This window comes from Filobasidium floriforme, assembly GCF_021052385.1.
Source record: "Filobasidium floriforme strain CBS 6241 chromosome Unknown HD553scaffold_1, whole genome shotgun sequence".
Classification (NCBI taxonomy): Eukaryota; Fungi; Basidiomycota; class Tremellomycetes; order Filobasidiales; family Filobasidiaceae; genus Filobasidium; species Filobasidium floriforme.
Genome location: NW_025763622.1, coordinates 1,320,048 through 1,336,721, shown reverse-complemented (window position 1 = coordinate 1,336,721; position 16,674 = coordinate 1,320,048). Strand labels below are relative to the sequence as shown.

The 16,674-nt window shown below is 53.8% G+C and overlaps 6 protein-coding genes across 6 annotated transcripts; 2 read left to right on the top strand and 4 right to left on the bottom strand.

Moving 5' to 3' along the window:
- Positions 1 to 565: 565 nt before the first annotated feature.
- Positions 566 to 2,116, top strand: HD553DRAFT_333134 (uncharacterized protein; the record flags this gene model as incomplete). The annotated part of the gene is made up of 2 exons (XM_046182088.1): positions 566 to 1,873; positions 2,024 to 2,116. The coding sequence occupies 2 exons, from the start codon at positions 566 to 568 to the stop codon at positions 2,114 to 2,116; spliced, it is 1,401 nt and encodes a 466-aa protein (XP_046040316.1).
- A 1,271-nt stretch (positions 2,117 to 3,387) lies between these two features.
- On the bottom strand, positions 3,388 to 5,012 carry HD553DRAFT_303049 (putative enoyl-CoA hydratase). The gene is made up of 4 exons (XM_046178828.1): positions 4,632 to 5,012; positions 4,420 to 4,547; positions 4,009 to 4,339; positions 3,388 to 3,922 (listed from the first exon to the last, which is right to left on the bottom strand). The coding sequence occupies exons 1-4, from the start codon at positions 4,915 to 4,917 to the stop codon at positions 3,789 to 3,791; spliced, it is 879 nt and encodes a 292-aa protein (XP_046040315.1). The 5' UTR covers positions 4,918 to 5,012; the 3' UTR covers positions 3,388 to 3,788.
- A 722-nt stretch (positions 5,013 to 5,734) lies between these two features.
- HD553DRAFT_266085 (Endonuclease/exonuclease/phosphatase) lies at positions 5,735 to 8,528 on the top strand (the record flags this gene model as incomplete). The annotated part of the gene is made up of 12 exons (XM_046177461.1): positions 5,735 to 5,758; positions 5,834 to 5,865; positions 5,939 to 6,012; positions 6,091 to 6,433; positions 6,507 to 6,820; positions 6,891 to 6,915; positions 6,980 to 7,322; positions 7,386 to 7,901; positions 7,983 to 8,121; positions 8,188 to 8,236; positions 8,295 to 8,372; positions 8,432 to 8,528. 12 exons carry the CDS (start codon positions 5,735 to 5,737, stop codon positions 8,526 to 8,528), a joined length of 2,034 nt encoding a protein of 677 aa, XP_046040314.1.
- Positions 8,529 to 8,614: 86 nt separating this feature from the next.
- Positions 8,615 to 11,402, bottom strand: HD553DRAFT_279316 (uncharacterized protein). Its single transcript, XM_046178083.1, has 9 exons — positions 10,553 to 11,402; positions 10,306 to 10,447; positions 10,087 to 10,221; positions 9,462 to 10,011; positions 9,328 to 9,393; positions 9,233 to 9,258; positions 9,079 to 9,172; positions 8,896 to 9,010; positions 8,615 to 8,825 (listed from the first exon to the last, which is right to left on the bottom strand). The coding sequence occupies exons 1-9, from the start codon at positions 10,974 to 10,976 to the stop codon at positions 8,653 to 8,655; spliced, it is 1,725 nt and encodes a 574-aa protein (XP_046040313.1). The 5' UTR covers positions 10,977 to 11,402; the 3' UTR covers positions 8,615 to 8,652.
- Positions 11,403 to 11,879: 477 nt separating this feature from the next.
- On the bottom strand, positions 11,880 to 14,374 carry HD553DRAFT_12450 (uncharacterized protein). The gene is made up of 3 exons (XM_046176531.1): positions 14,262 to 14,374; positions 12,156 to 14,197; positions 11,880 to 12,089 (listed from the first exon to the last, which is right to left on the bottom strand). The coding sequence occupies exons 2-3, from the start codon at positions 14,132 to 14,134 to the stop codon at positions 12,038 to 12,040; spliced, it is 2,031 nt and encodes a 676-aa protein (XP_046040312.1). The 5' UTR covers positions 14,135 to 14,197; positions 14,262 to 14,374; the 3' UTR covers positions 11,880 to 12,037.
- Positions 14,375 to 15,474: 1,100 nt separating this feature from the next.
- Positions 15,475 to 16,201, bottom strand: HD553DRAFT_338367 (acyl-CoA N-acyltransferase; the record flags this gene model as incomplete). Its single annotated transcript, XM_046182342.1, has 3 exons — positions 15,475 to 15,536; positions 15,617 to 15,986; positions 16,094 to 16,201. The coding sequence occupies 3 exons, from the start codon at positions 16,199 to 16,201 to the stop codon at positions 15,475 to 15,477; spliced, it is 540 nt and encodes a 179-aa protein (XP_046040311.1).
- Between the last annotated feature and the right edge of the window lie 473 nt (positions 16,202 to 16,674).

Genomic DNA, 16,674 nt, shown 5'->3' with positions numbered 1-16,674 from the left:
TGTCCCCTAAGCATGTGATCACGTCTCGAGGTCAGATGATGTTGCTTGCTACCTTGTATGCTTCAAGCCGCAGTAACGGTATTATGAAAGTATCCGCATTCTTGGACTGCTCCTTCCAGGCCCTTGTCTTACGAAGAACTCAGACATGACCTCGGCTGACCAGCCGCCATGCTGTGAGAGTAATGCTAGCGAGAGTCCTTTCCCCAAACAAACATGTTGTAGCTGACGACGCTGGTCCAACGGAACATGTGACGAAGTTGACGTTAAAGGAATGTCCATACTTCCTCGGGCATAGCATTGGCCGAAAGCCAAACAGGCTACCTCTTGCCTCTTGCCTCTTGCCTCTGATATACCCCAAAGAGATCTGACAAAGGAACGTTCTTCTAAGTACGATCGGCGGACCGAGGTGCTCTCTGGCCGATCTCGCCAGCGGAATATGCATATATACCTGCTACCTTGTTGCCGGTTTCTGCTAACCAGATAGCGCGATAGTATTGATCTCATTATCTGCCTATCATTCCAGCCGAACCTGTATCCTCACTCAGCTTGACTCAAATCTTCCTCAATGCCGCTTGCAAAGCCATTTCCATCTTCGATCCGTAAGGATGGACCCGAAAAGCCAGATTTGTCTATGTGCGTCGAGCGCAAAGCGGGTTCTCTTCAGCTCTTTGTCCAGTATGCGGAGACGGATGGAAAAGGTGAAGACGGGACCGATGCAACTCACAACTTTATCATGATTGTGTACCAGGCCCGCGATGTCGATCAGGTCGACGGCGAGGAACTGCAAGTGGTGCGTATCGGGAAAATTGCTTATGGAAAGAACGAGCTTTGTATCTGGCTCGGGATCGGAATGTCATCTCACCAAGATGAACCCGGTGAGGTTGTTTCGATCTCTCGGCAGCTGTCGAAGTTGACCTCGAGAGCCGTGCTCGAGCCTTGTGTTCAGATTTACGAAAATATGGAGAAGGGTGCCTTGGATGTCTCGCAGTTCTTGTCTGATGAGGCAATCCCGATCGGAGGTTTGGATTTCAGCGGCGTATCTGGTTCCGGCAGGGTTGGAGAGGATGGTGAAATTGATGATGCCATTAAAGACCTGACTATGTGGCATCGCATATTTGAGCATTCTGACGATGATGTCAGTTCCATCAGGGTTCCTTGCAGTACTGCTGGGACCGGATACGGCATCCCTCCACCACCTCCACCACCTCCACCACCTCCGCCACCTCCACCAGGGTCTTCGTATGACAGTAGTAGGTATGATCCGAATCAACTGCTGGTCACCAAGCCAAGGTATGGCCCGATCGACCCAGAATTCGCAGAGGGTGATCTTGAACAGTCCAAGGAATGTCAGTTCGCTTTCTCGGGCCACGTAATCGCCATGCGATGGGGATGGGACCCCTCTCTCAGACAGAAAGTGCTCGACATCTCGACGAAGCCCGAGGAAGAACAAGAAACTTGCCAGAAGGCGCTCGTGATGGAAGGTCTCAAGATCGACGGGACCTCGCGCAACATCGAAGGCTATATGATCAGGTCATACAGATCGACGATCCATCCGCAACACCAGCATATGGATAGTTGGCTGAGATCATCGGTCGCCCAAGCGCTACTCCGTCGACACATCCGAGAGGGCGGCGAACGTGGGACCGTCACAACTCTGGTGATAGGAAAAGACGTATCGGCTTCGATGGACAATACGGTGCCTGGCTCGACAACCAGTGGGGACGTATCGACCGAAACCCATAAGACCGTCACTCATGCTTCTCAAACGGACTACACCTCCGACTGGTCCAGCCAGACATCTGGCAGCTCGACTGGCCTCAGACCATTTGACCAATCCTCCTTCAGGGAATCGGTCAAGGGTTACCGACCTGATGTGAAAAGCAGGCTTTGAGGGGTTTTTACGTTTCGCAACATCCGTCTATCTTTGCACATTCCCTGTGTTTATGTTCTGCTCAGTACATGTACTTCTTTTTGAGAACCAGCCCATGACATTGGTATCGCTTGAACCACTTCTGGTATGCAGCTATACCTTCGCGAAGTCTTTCATCTCAACTTCAAGAATGCCAAAGACAGTCCCTACATGGAGGAACGTGATCGGTGTCCCAGTGGAGACTGAACCGTCGTTTCTTCCCCCTTTTGCTTCATCCTCATCGCAACTCGTAACAATTGAATTCACGATGGTTTCGCACGTAGGGTCCTTCACCGGGATGACATAGGCGACCGTTCGTCTAAATCATGAAAGTGCCAGACGAGGCTCAGCCGAAGCCTGTTCGTTTCAGCACAAGCCACATATTTAGCGCCTGGACACACTGGCGTCGTGTTGCCTTGTACTCGACGGTTTGAGTCAGCGGGCCTTGCGCTTTGAGAAGGAGCAAGGCCGTTCTACCAATTCGTATCATGCGACTCATTGTTATTGTCAGAGAGAAGATACTAGCGTACAGGTATCGAAAAGTAATGCATATCACAACCACACTAGACTTCTCGGTTGAACACGACGAGGCAAGAGACGCGGAACTGGCCTTTGCTGCGGAATTCTGTTAAAGGAAGCTTGTATGTAGCTTCTTCAGGGATATATGACTGTAGAGCCGTAAGGAGTCAGAAACGCAGATCACTCTGCATCAGCCGATGGAGGTGGCGCTGGTTCTAGAGTGGCACGGCTTTAGGGGGGGATCCGCTGAAGGTATGCCAAGGGACTGTGTCGATAGTCGGACCACCTTTAAGTTGATGGGAGGGGTAAGCAAGCCAGCATCGACCCTTCATTGACGTCATGAAAGGATCACCACAAGCTATGCATCGATTTTACTTGGTATGCCTTTTATCGGTACATACACAAAGTATATAAGACCGAGTCCCCTCGGCTTGCCATATTTCGAATTTGGACACCAATAAAGCCATCTTCCCATCCACGATCACTACTCCACGCTTCCTGATATCCACGGCCTACGATGTCTGCTTCCACCCATCAACACCCGTTCGATGATTTCAGCACGCACGGAACGCACGGCTACATTAATGTGGAACTATATCATGTTTCCATGCAGTGGGGCATCAAGCAGGGGGCAAAAATCGCACTCATCTTCATTCGTCAGGAGTCCGAGCCCTTCGATCCCTCCTGTCAGGCCATCACAGTCGACTGGCCAAAACCGTCTCTGTACATAGGCGATTATCATGTAGCGAGAGTCGCCTCGACCTGTTTCGCCTCTTCAGAAGGGCTCACGGGATGGCTCGCGCAGAACGATACTCGTCAAACACTGCAAACAGAGTACCAGCGGGCAAGCCCACCTACAGCTTCGGCACGCGATGGGTTTTCGCAAGGCACCTCGACCGCCGGGGCCCTTGCCGGTGCATCCACCACGCCCTCAGGCTCAAATCAATTCGCTCCGCAACCTGACGACGACGATGATGATGATGATCGAAGCTCTCAACGTTCTAAGTCTACTGCCGCGACTGAGTAGAGTAAGACTGCTACGACTTCATCGTTCCAATCACAGAGGTCCATCGGACCTTTGAGGCTCGATATTCACCCCTTGGAACCGTACTCGAAAGCGATTGTATGTAGAGACAACCTGTAAACTATTTGCATTGCATGAAAACCCCAATCCCCATCATTGCCCAACGTTACCTGATCCCCTCGTTCCACCCCCGGTCATGTGCCCACATGGCCGACTTCCACGTCGAGCGCTCACGGAATTCAATTCGCATTTGTACTTTTCGTTTCCATACAACCTCATCCGTTTTCATGTTGGGCCGTTTCGAGGCCTGATAAGACTCGCATGTCACGTTGTTGTCTACTCGTCCTTGAAGGCGGGCTTTCGCTTTTCGGCAAAGGCGGCCATGCCCTCCTTTTGATCGGCCGTGGCGAACAACTGTTGGAAGAGACGTCTTTCGAGACGAAGTCCTTCGCTCAAGGGGAGCTCGTTGGCTGTAGATTGAAATAGCAATCATGGATCAGCATATGGGACCAACACGGTGGATATTTGATCGGTAGGAAAGACGCTCGACGCTAACCCGCATCGACGGCCTCTTTACCAGCCTGGACAGCGACGGCCCCGAACCCTCCAATCTTCTTGGCCAGCGCCACGGCCTCTTGTACCACGCTCTTGCCTTCCTCCCAGACGACCCTGCTGACGAGACCCATCCTCTCGGCCTCTTTGGCGTCGATCTTGCGGCCGGTAAGGACCATGTCCATGGCGATCGGTTTCCCGACGATCTTGGTCAACCTCTGGGTACCTCCCGCGCCGGGGATGATACCGAGGGTGATCTCGGGTTGCCCAAAGATGGCTGTGGGAGATGCGAGGAGGATGTCGCACATCATCGCGAGTTCGCAACCTCCACCGAGCTACGTCGAAGCGCAGGCAATTCGATCAGGTCAGAAGGTAGGTCATCGAGAATGAGCAGAAAAGTGAAGGGGAGACCCACAGCATAACCGCTGACGGCACCAACGATGGGTTTCCTGAACGAGGTCACCCTGGCCCAAGAGCCCAAAAAGTTGGATCGGTAGACTTCGGCAAAGTTCTTGTCCTTCATCTCCTTGATGTCCGCGCCGGCTGCAGAAGACATACACACCCGAGGTTTAGTCATAATACCACATATGTGTGTTGAACTTTTTCCGACTCTCCGGCGGGGCTCACCGGCAAACACCTTTTCACCTCCGGTCAAGACGATACATTTCACCTGATCGTCCTGAGCCGCCTTGTCCAACTCGTTGTTGAGCTGGACGAACAAGGGCGAAGAAAGCGCGTTCAGAGCCTTGGGTCTGTTCAACGTGAGCACTGTCACGGGACCTTGCCGGTCGACAAGGACGAGCTGGTCGGCAGGGTTGGCACCGTTGGCGGTCGAAGACATGAAGCGGGCGAGGTCTAGACGATTGGCCGACGTGATGACGGGTCGTAACTGGGCGGATGAGCGGGCGAGCATAGTTGCAGAGGCAGAAGAAGTCGTCGTTGAGAGGGGGAGAGTGTTGGGATTGCGTGGGCGAGTGTGGGTTATGATATATGACGTGCTGCGTGCTGTTGGACACGGTAGCTAGTAGGATGTCATGTGATGAAGTTGCTAGGTTGTGATGCAGCAACCATCAAGTAACCGGCGTTCGGCCGAGGTGACCCGGTCGATGCTCGGATGCAAAATATGGGAACAGTAGTACCGGCATCAGTCTTACGTCAGCACGACAGGTTGCACTTGGGGTACACCTGAACTGCAAGGTATAGAAGTACAGATATACGCTATATGCTATACAGAGTTACAGCGCTACAGAGGTAAGACTGGATGCGATATCGTTCGAGTAATTCAAGAATGGCGGTTGTCTACAGTGGATTTTGTGTCTTGGCGTTTGCTAGTTGGTGTTAAATCGACCGGCCAGAATATTGGAGGCCCAGTTGAGATCAAATATGTCCGCTAGTCAAGTCGATGGGCATATACCCTGCTCTGATATGCAAATCATGCCTGTGATTTGTTCTAAAAGGACTGTTCACCATTTCTGACTGGCTTGAACCAAGGTACTTGGGGATGGGCCGTGTGCAACGGGGGTCACCCGAAAGCAACGATTGTGAGCCTGACATCATAATTCTGACCATCTTGACGACCTCCACCTGCGATCTCCGGCGATCGAGAGCAGGTAAACTCAGCTACTCGGAGGGTTCGACGAGAGGTTGTAATCGAGACAAACTCTACGGCTGAACTCCCACAACGCTCCGAAGAATATCACATAAACCAGCATGGGTAGCTAGGATAGAGCATGAGGATAATCACATGGAACGTCGTGAGTCCCTACCACTCAGCTGGCACGAGCGGACGCTGCGTCTGACATCGGATTCGTCACGGTCAAACACGACAGAATGCGCTCCGAACGGTCCTACCGTATCATCCGTGAGTCACAAGCAGATACTGACGACAACAGATCGATCTGATATCTGCGAGCTGAATCGTATTGGTCGTACAGATGGACGGAGCTCACGAACAAGTCGATCGGGGGGATGTTGGATGCCATGGACGCAGAGATCATCTGTTTTCAAGGTGAGCCGACCTGGGTTCACGTTCCCTCCTCTTGCTGCTACACACGCTCACGGCTTGTTTCGACTTCAAATGGCTCAGAGCACAAGGGCAGACGAGATAACATGGACAAACCCACCGCCGTGCCTCCACATTTTGACGCCTTCTTCTCCTTCCCGCACGGCAAGGGCGGGTATAGCGGTACCTGCACCTACGTCAAATCGTCCTACGCCGTCCCCCTGAAAGCAGAAGAAGGGATCACTGGAAAGCTCCTCAAGACGCCCGGTGGGAACTCGGCGTTGAGCAAGCTGGTCTACGAGGATAGGGAGATGATTGGGGCGTATGTCGGGGAGGACGAGGTCGAGGTGAGGGATAATACGGATGGGACGGTCTTCGACGTGAAGAGGTTGGATATGGAGGGCAGAGCCGTCGTTCTCGACTTTGGGTGAGTTGAGTGGTCCCATACTGTCCAAGGGATAGAGAGCTGAGATATATTGATATCCTTGATCTACAACCAGCTTCTTTGTGATCTTCAACCTCTACTGCCCGAACGAGACCAACGACACCCGACTCCCTTACAAGCTCAACTTCTTGCATCACCTCGAAGCCCGCGTCACTGCCCTCCTGCGGCAGGGGCGCAACGTGATCGTCCTCGGCGACATCAACGTCTGCCATCGACCGCTCGACAACGGGGAAGGTGGGATTCAGAGGAACGCAGAGGAGCACTTCAATCATCCGGCTAGAAAGTGGTTTGATCGGTGGGTAGCGCCAAATGGGATCATGCATGACGTCACGAGGGAAGCTTGGCCGGAGAGGAAGGGGATGTTTACATGTATGTCTCGGGTCGAGGAGCCCATTTTGAGTTGCTGTCGGTACTGATGCGCGCGTGACCTGTTCTATAGGCTGGAACACGAAACTCGATGCCAGGTGAGTTGGTGGAAGGTGTATCATCGTCGCGGGACACACGGCGCTGACCGCGTGATCACATCAGACCATCAAACTACGGTGCCCGAATCGACTATATCCTCGTCTCCGAAGGTCTTATGCCCTGGATCAAACACTCTGACATCCAAGCAGACGTTTTCGGCTCGGATCATTGCCCGGTGTACGTCGACCTGCATGAGACCATCGTTGATTCTGAGGGCGAGACGTTACACCTACGTGACTTGATGAACGCCGGCGAACGAATACCCCTACCCGCCTCACTCGAAACGCTGAAGGACGAGTCCAGAGAAGCGCCCGAACCACCTCCGTTTGCTACCAAGTGGTGGGATGAGTTTTCGGGCAAACAGAGGAGTTTGATGAGCTTCTTTGGGAAAAAGGCTGATGGGCCCGTAGCTTCGACTTCATCGTCGGCCTCGACGGCCGTCCCGACGAAGAAGACTGATTCGAGAAAGAGGGAAAGGTCGGTCTCCGCTACTGACACGGCACGACCCCCGGGCACGCCATCAATCATCGTGGAAGACAAAGAGTCAAAACCTGGATTATTACCGCCCATCATGATACCGTCTTCAAGTGCCATACCGTTGACGATCGATTCCGATGCGGAAGAGGTCACGATGTCGCCGGCCAAACCGATAATCCAGTCTACGACAGACGAAGAACCGATCGAAATCGGATCCAGCCCGATCGAGGCTAGTCCGGTATACAAGAAGATGAAGACGTCACCTGTCGCAACACAGAGTTACAAAGGGAGTCAAGGCAACAAGGCGAGCAAAAGCAAACAAAAGGAAATTGAACCGGCGAGCCAGACCAAGCTTTCTAGCTTCTTCCGACAACCTTCCGCTTCGCCCTCAAGCTCGACATCGAAACCCACACGCAAGTCGCACAAACGGACCGACTCGCGCTCGTCGACCGGGGTCAAAGCCGAACACGAACTGATAGAGATCGATGATGATCTGGAGATCGCGCATGTCGCCAATGGATCGGCCTCGAAGACTGCGATCGAGCTCGATGACGAAGCACTTGCCATGTCCATGGCTCGAGAGGAAGAGGCGTCTATGAACGGCAGTGGGGAAAACAAGGTGCTCACCGAGCAGGAGCAAGCTGAAGCGGTCAAGAGTTGGGGAAGTATATTCGCAAAAAAAGTTCCTCCGAGATGTATTGTCCACGACGTCCCGTGCAAATCGTTTAGTAGGTTATGCCGTCGGGATTCGAGTTGACTTGAGCGAGCCATTCATGTTGCGCCCGGTTCCGCAGTATCAAAAGTCACGGGAAGCAAAGGCAAGAAGTTCTGGCTGTGTTCCAAGTGAGTGGACGAGATTGCGCGCAGCACAAAGCTCTAGCTAAAAAAAGTCTTTAAACAGGCCTGTTGGCGAAGGATGGGACAACGGGAGATCCAAACGGCCCCGGAACGAGGTTAATCATCAGTTCCGATGCGATTTGTCAGTATATTAGGCTTGACCTACCATGGATCGATCACTAACGATAAGGTTTACCGCAGCTTCATCTGGGACTCTGCTGTGAAACAGAAAGAACAGCCAAGCGAGACTGACACAATGGACCAGGATGAGAAATCGAAGAAAAAGCCGAAGGCTTGAACGACAAGTAGTAACGCCAAGCACGACACTTTTAACGAAAGGACGTCCAAACACCAGGCACGTTCGTGAAGAATCTATGGCAATGTAAAGCATGTTGCAAGTAATATGATACAGATCACGTCCCTTAAACCTCCTCCTCAACGTCCATGAACTCGGGATCCGTCTCGTCGTCCAGTCCGTCGACCTTTTCTTCCTCGCCGTCGTCGAGGTGTATCAGGTCGTGAACCTCTCCTTCTGCTTCTGCGGTCACCTCGATCGATAATCGAGCGTGGATCAATTGGGCCACGATCTTGCCGTCTACAAGAATAAGCATTGCGGTTGAGTCATCAATGAGGTGATGTCAAAGCCGTCTTCGGACAAAGCTTACCGATGGGAATTTCGTTGCCTTGGAAACCCTCTGGATAGGCAACCTCGGGCGTATCCGGTGCGGTAAAGTACTCGTTCCCCCAGAAACCATAGTGCATGATACCGAGGGCTCTTGACTGCGACATCAGAAAGAAGCAGAGATGAGACTCGACGCCAGCAGGCCAGGAGCGCCGAAGCGACTCACGGTAAACTCGTAATCGTGAGCGAATCCCTTGGGGAAGAAGAATTCAATGACGGTTGCTCGAGGTGTAGGTTTCATCCACAGTAAATGAGTAAGACTAGCAAAGGAAAAGTAGTAAGCGACTGATGTGGCTTGAGTCGCAGTCGATACGACTCACCCGTTGCCGTGGACACCCAACATCACCTATTTTGCGGAGGAGCGAAGCATGAGGCGGTTTCCAGGTTTGTCCGGTCCGGAGATAGCACAACTCACCGTCGTTCTAGCAGCCAACCTGATCTGTTCGTCTCGGGACAGCTTGTCCATCGAAACGATGTTGACCTGACGAACCGGAAGTTCCGCATTAGGCCGACGAGCAAATACACAGCCGTATTTTTCGCTAGACCTACCTCGTAGCCGTGTTCGTCGCGCAGTCGCTCCAGCTCCTTGACCAAGACCTCGTGATCCTCCTTGATCAACATTCTCCTTCCCCAATCCTGCCTGCTGACATAGGTGATGACCGGTCGTTCCAGGTCGTGAGGGCTCAACACGGCCTCGGAAGTGCCTCCTACGAATTCCAGGAGGTTTCGCCTGACGGGACTCCACCAGTATGGACTTCCTTCCAGCGTGAACGCCTCTGCCGCCGTCCTCCACGTAACCGCAAACTGAGCTCCCCGCAGCGCCGCCGCCCGGTCGGTAAAGACGACCCGGTCGTAAAGGTAGGCTCGACCAGAATCCACCCGATCGGCAAATTCGCCGGAAAACTCGTAAGACATCGAAGGGAAGACGCTCTTGCACAAGAAGGTGTTCATTTTGGAGTAATCTCGCCATTTCTGATCGTCTGTGTGCGTGAACATCAAACGACGGGGAGCCGGTAGTGTCGTGCGGCCTTCCGAGGTGATGGTCCTGTCCAGAGTCGAATACGTCCTCCAGAATCCAAACAGGGCTTCCGCTGCAAAGCTGTCAAAGGGTCGGAGGAGAAATCAATTATCGAGCCTAAGATCTATCCCGCTCGATTCAACACGTCACACTCACTGGTAATAATGATCCAGGAACTGAGGAGGATCGTTTATCGTCCACGTCGTACCCTCGACTTTGCTCGCCTGGTGCCCTATTGTCCGCTTGGCTTCGGAGGGGAAGATGATCTTCAGATCCTTGTCCGTAGGTTCTCTGCAGCAGACGAACATCGATGCCGGAATCGTGAGCTCACGCTGTCAATCTTCTGGTATCGACATACAACGCATGCGGACTCACCGGTTCTTGATACTCTCCTCATCGTTCCAAATCTCGGCACCCGTACTCGTCATCATCCTGAGCAATGGGAAGTCTGACGGTTCGTCCGTCACAATATACCACGTCCCGTTGAACAGGTAGAGGTTTCGAAGGATCGTCCATCCTGCGAGTGAAGCGAATTTACGAGATTTCGACCGTTAGTCGCGAGAACTGAATTGACGGACTGCCTAGAGATATTTATGGGCTCATCATGAGTCCGGAGACTGACCTGGTGCATGAGCGATGATCTCTGTCCGTGGTGCCCCTGCCTCGTCGTCCCATCTGACCAGACTATCGTTCATGGTCATCTCTCTCCACCTCCCTACGTTCCCATGGCTCCCGAGCTCGTTCACCCCGACCAGCTTGCCCAAGAACGCATCCGACTTGCTAATCTCCTCGACTACACCCTCGGCATCCATCCCATCCAAGCTCAACTGGTCGTGCTTGTATCCCGATCGAGAACCTCCTTCCCCCGTGCTCGAACCGATGGACCAAGGAGCATGTCCCATGATCGATCGGGTCCCATCGGCCGAGGTACGGGCGAAATCGAACTGGATGATCAGGGTGAAGAGGACCGTCATGCTGATGACGAGCAAGAGTTCTCTCCGGGTCAATGGCGTCGAGGCCAGGCTGGCGAATCCAGAGTGAATCATCGTGGGCGATAGGAGACGCTAGGGTCGATTCGAGGTGTTGCGTCCGAGTAGCTGTTCAAGATTGTAGTCGCGGTCCAGATTGACCTGCGACGAGCGATACGTTCAAGAGCAAATCTAAGTTGAAGAATATACTGCTGGTGGGTTCTATCTCGATTTGGCGATCTCTGTCGATCTGTCCGGCGACAAACGATTTCTACGTCTCACAGACTGCAGACAAGGTGCAAGGAGAGTTTTGATTTCGTATCCGAGGGAGTCACCTGTTCGGAATCACCTCCAAAGCCTCCTTCGATGCTGGCTTCTAATCGCGTATCGCTATCCCGATCGTTGAAGACCCGTCGTTGTCGGTCGATCTGTCCGTCCTGCAGACTGTTTTCCAAGTAGACGAGAGAAGGAGGTGGCCCAGGTCGTTGTGGTCCGGAGGGGGAAAAGTATCGATGTCGATGTTCACACACTCACACACAGCCCTTGCTTGCAATTGCTCGCTTGTTTCTTCCGAACCACCCAGCCGCGGGACCGGGAGCAAGGGAAGACACAAAACGCGCTCCCCGCCCTGAGAACCATCATCATGATCACATGGGTCGACAAGGATTGACACGCTACACCACGATGACGTCCAAATACACATGCCAGTCATCACTAGTGGACACGCACATCAGCAGGTCGATATAGAGACCGATAGTTCGTCTGCCATGATGATATTACAGGTCAGACATTACAACCAAAATAGGGTTTCACAACAACGATAAAGCGGAGATTTCTACAAGATTTCCTTCGGGTTCCTTCTGATTTTCCTTTCGACAAGTCCGGGCGGGTATAAGGGTTCATTCTTGATAGCACAACAATGCGCGTTAGGCGAGACGGGTTTTTCGTCGTTCTTGCGGGCACACAGACGGGTATAAGGGGTGAACTTTCCAGTGTCCACGGCGATTCTTCTTGTCCTGTTCTTCACGGTGTTTCATACGAGTCTGAGCAGGTATAGTATAGCGGCAGTAAAATTCTTGGCGCCTAGGGTTTAGGGGATTAGGAACGTCTTGCAAAGACGGGTGTTGACGGCCTTGAGCCTAGTCTTTATGACGGATCATAACTTCGACGCCAGCCGCGCTCGAGGTAGATCTATTGCAAGCGGATCACGTCGATCAGCGTTGCATCCCAGCCACTTCAAGTACCGTCACAACTGACCTCGAATTCGCGCCCAATCCTTCCATGTCGAGCTCGACCTCGTCTTCATCATCGCTCTCGAAATCATTATCATCGTCCTCTTCACCCTCGCTATCCTCGGACCCGCTATTATCCTCGACGGCCGAGCCTCTCTCGCCTGCCCCACCCAGCGCAGGTCCCAGACCGCTACCGCCAGCGACGCCCCGAGGCACCTTGATGGCCACTGCACCTGTGCCTTCTTCATGAGGCGTCCCCGGAACGCTCGATTCTTCTATGATCGTCGCTTCGCTCGGTCTCGTCGAGATGAAATCGGGCGCACCTCCACCCAGGGATCGTTCAGATTCCCCACCAGGTGAAAAGGATTCAGGCCAGTGGGGCGGGGTGACCTTGAGCGCGGGGACCGAACCGACGACGACATCCCCCTTTGACAGCCCCTTGTCCGGCGTGGCCAACTCGCTGGCCCGTCGCTCACGTTCCTTTTGTTCACGTCGCCTCTTGACCCATCCCATCCCGCTGCCATCGTCTTCGTCGTCCAAGAACCCGCTTCGACGTTCTGGCGGAGCGTCCGGCCGGGTGGCGGTGGTGGCGGAAGGAGCGTTCGAACCCATCCCTCCGCCTTTGGCACCCATCAACCCGCCCCATTCTGAAAACTCGGGGTCCTGCGCCTTTGATGACCCCGCAGAGCCAGCTTGACCTTTTTTGGCCCCGTAAACTCGCCCGTTGAGCATCTTCACCGGCCTGCGATCGCTCTTGGGCATGTCCGCAGCGGAGGGCGCGAAATCCGTCTGAGCCTTGTATCCGAGACTGCTCGACAATGACGAAAAGTCGGGCGTCTCCGAGGTCGATCCGTTACGTAGATGACGCTTGTTCTCCTTATCCTTGGAAGAGCCTGTACTGAGGAACGATCGTCTTCGCTCCTGCTCGTGCGAAGATCGAAAGGGGGAAGAGCCCATCAAGCCTCCCGTCGAGATGGTCTTTCGCAGCGGCATGCCAAAGGTCAAGGACGAATCCCCAGTATCCGCCGATGACGAATTTGCAGCGTTCGAATCAGACCCGGAGAACGGTTTCAAGAGCTTCTTGGTATAGGTGTAAGAAGACGAGGTGATCGAACCCGTCCTTTTCTTGCCCATGCCCATGGTCATCCAGCTGCTCGATGTCAAGGAGGACGAAGGTTTCTTGCGATCGTCCTCGTCGTCATCGTCATCATCTTCGTCTTCATCCTCCACGGCCGAGCTCGAGATCCCGTTATCACCTTCACCATTTTGAGGACCGGCGCGATCATCATCGCTTACCCAGGGGTCGTTTCCGTCCTGCTTGCTGAACCTCTGCAGCGTCCTCGTCCCATCCGGCTCGAGCTTGGCTTTGGTGACTATGTTCCTGCCCGTCGAGAGGGACCTCTTCCTATTCGGCGTGGGGAGGGGTGCGAACCTGATCTTGGTAGACGATGGCATCCTCCCATGAGACGGTCGAATCGGCGTACCGGTCGTGGCGGTGACGGCGCTGGGAAGACCGGCTGAGACCGACTCGGGGCTGGACGACCTCTGACCGGTTTCGTACGTCATCGTCTTTCCATCCGAACTCAAAGCGGGGCTCATAGGCAAGTTGGTCACCTTGAACGCGACCGGACTGGGACTTCCCGGATATCCATGCCCCGTAGGCAATCCATCGACCGGGATGGAGGACCCGTCGAGCTTTGGCGAATAGGCTTGTCCTTGCGCTTGCGCCTGGGCCTGATTCGGGTCAACGACATACTCGGGCGTATCCGACGGTCTGCGTTTGTTCAGCAAGATCCCGCCAGCGGGCGACGAGTCGGTGAATGCCGGGTTGATGGGGAAAAGCAAAGAAGACCCGCCGATGGTATTGTTGTTCCCAGAACTAGGGAACGTGGACCTCGACGATGAAACGGGCGAGGCGGGTGCGTAGGGCGATGATGGGGGGTCCGAGTTGGATGGACGACGGAGTCCAAAGGAGGAGGTGTTCACGCCTAGCAAGCTGGTCATTGAAGTATGTTCGAGTGTGGTCCACTGGGAAGGGTATATGGGATATGGTATCTAGGTTTGTTACTGCAGAGATGGGTGAACCGGGTCAGTCTGGGGGGACCGAAGCGAGGTTATTCGTCCTACTCACGAGCTGGGAGTCGACTCGCCACAAAAGATACTGGTCGTAGTGGATAGGGGTACCCTGAGATCCTTTCGTTTGATGAACCGTCCACCGGTTTTTCGTATTGGTATGGCGGGCTAGCAGCTAGCTAGCAGCAGCTAGCGGATGGCTCTCGATGATGTGGAAATCAAACTCGTTCAACTGAACAGCGAAGAGGCAAAGCTGCGCAGCTCTCGAGCAGCGAGCAGGGTGTTCGTACGGTGTGCTCCGAATTAGCACTCGAACTCGCCCAGCCCAAATTCGCAGGAAGGTGGACGATGGAGCACCCTAGATGGCGAGAGGCGAGTGGACCGAGGTTGGAGGCGGCGATGATGATGGTGATGCGGCGTCCAAAGAGAGAGAGAGAGAGAGAGAGAGAGAGAGAGAGAGAGAGAGAGAGAGAGAGAGAGAGAGAGAGAGAGAGAGAGAGAGAGAGAGAGAGAGAGAGAGAGAGAGACAGGGAGAGTAACCGGATGGCCTGGCTCAGCTGCCCCCAGGGTTCTATGCGATGCCAAGCCTGATTACGAGGAACGGATGCTGTTGGTTCCTGCTGTCCTGTTGTCCTGTGGTTGCGTGTGTGACAGCTGTGTGAGATCCTGTGAGATCAACGTGGGAGGGCAAGGGTATGGAGCAGATACAATATAAATGTGGTCAGACTAGATCAGACTGACCAGCAGTCTAGTAGCTAGTAGTACCTAGTACCTAGTAGTCTAGCCAGTAGCAAGTTGTAGGCGATCGAGCTGGCGCAGGTCACACGGCCGGGATCGCCGCTCGTGTACGCTCGTGATGATATGGCCGGAAGTGAAATTTACTTCCGGTACCATTCGTCGCATCCCACGAGGCCCCGCACAGGCTCAGGCAGGGGGCAGGAGCAGGGAGAGACACGGGATCAAACCCGCCGGGGATGTCGATCGACACGCAACACGACCCCCTTGCGAAGGGTGGATAGGAACTGGTAGCGCAGCGCGATGAGCCTCATGTTCACAAGGTGGACTTGTGATGATCGCTCTTCCAGCAACCAGCAATCGTCATCGAGGTCAAACGTAACTAGCGTAATACAGACTAGATTCTGTAAATATGTAGACAACAAACAAAGACAAAAGGCCATCTCAAAGACAATTGTTCATTCCGCCGTGTGCAGCTTCCACTGCACTCGCAATCCCGACCGCCCGGGTAATCGACGATGTGCAGGATAACGTGTCTATTGCTTGTAAATGGCCATCTCGACGCCGACGTTGCGGTACCCGCACTTTTCGTAGAAGCCTGACAACAAATCCGTCTCGAATCGTGATCAGTCACTGCGCCAATCGAGCTTGGTAAAGAAAAGAGTGATCGGAACTCACCGGCATTCTTGGCATCGCAATCGAGGATGACCTTGTAACAGCCCCTCTGCATGCCCAACTCGCTCAACCCCTGGATCATGATCTTGCCCAGACTTTGTCCCTTGCATTCCGGGTCGACGACGACGTCTTCGATGTGACCGACCTTGCCGGCGTCTCGGAGAAACTTGAGCTCGACCATCAAACTGGCCGAGGCGAGGATCTTGCCAGTCTCCTTGTGCGCAAAGACGAGGACAAAGTACGTCTCCGGCGAGGCGAGCATTGCGTCGAAGCGGGCCTCGTACGTCTCGGGCGAGAGGTCGGGGGCGACAGTCAAGGTGGAGAGAAGTTGAATATGTGCGTTGGCATGGTCATCACGGGCGAGCGGTCTAACCTATACAACAGGTCGCGGCAGGATACGATAGCGATGATCGTCAGAACAACGAGTCGGACAGGCTCGATTACAGACGAGCGTATGGTATAGGCGAGCGCTGTACGCACGACAATGTGCGACGGGAGTCGACCGCCGATCGAGCTCGGCACAAGAGCCGGATCGAACAGCAAGCGAGCGCCCGAGGCAGAAACGTGAGGGGAAGACGAGCTGGACATGGGAAGGGACAGGTTCGTATAACAAGGCTAGGTATCTTATGACGAAGGCGAAAACAGACGAAAGCGATGTCAGCTTGCCTGCTACAGTCTTGTGCGAAATGACGGGAGCAACAACATGGAGAAGAGAGGTTCAGATGGGGTGCCCGTAAAAATGGGTTCGGGCCTTTTCAACTTGGTGTTTTATTATTTCAGTAGACCGTCGTGATTGGATCATCCTTCGCATATAGGCGATATTGAGAGCGGAGTGGGAAAGGAGGGCATGCAAGTGATGAAGCAGACGAGGTCGTGACACTCACAAATCAGGGAATAACCGTGGCGGGTAGAGAGCGATAGGTCGTGAAAAGATACAGAAGAGGTATCTATCGCATGGGAAGTAAAGCATAAGCGACCTCGTCCCGCTAAACAAGAATCACACTTTATCCACACGGCCGGAAGCGTCATCATACGCAGAGGTATGACGACAGGGAGATAGA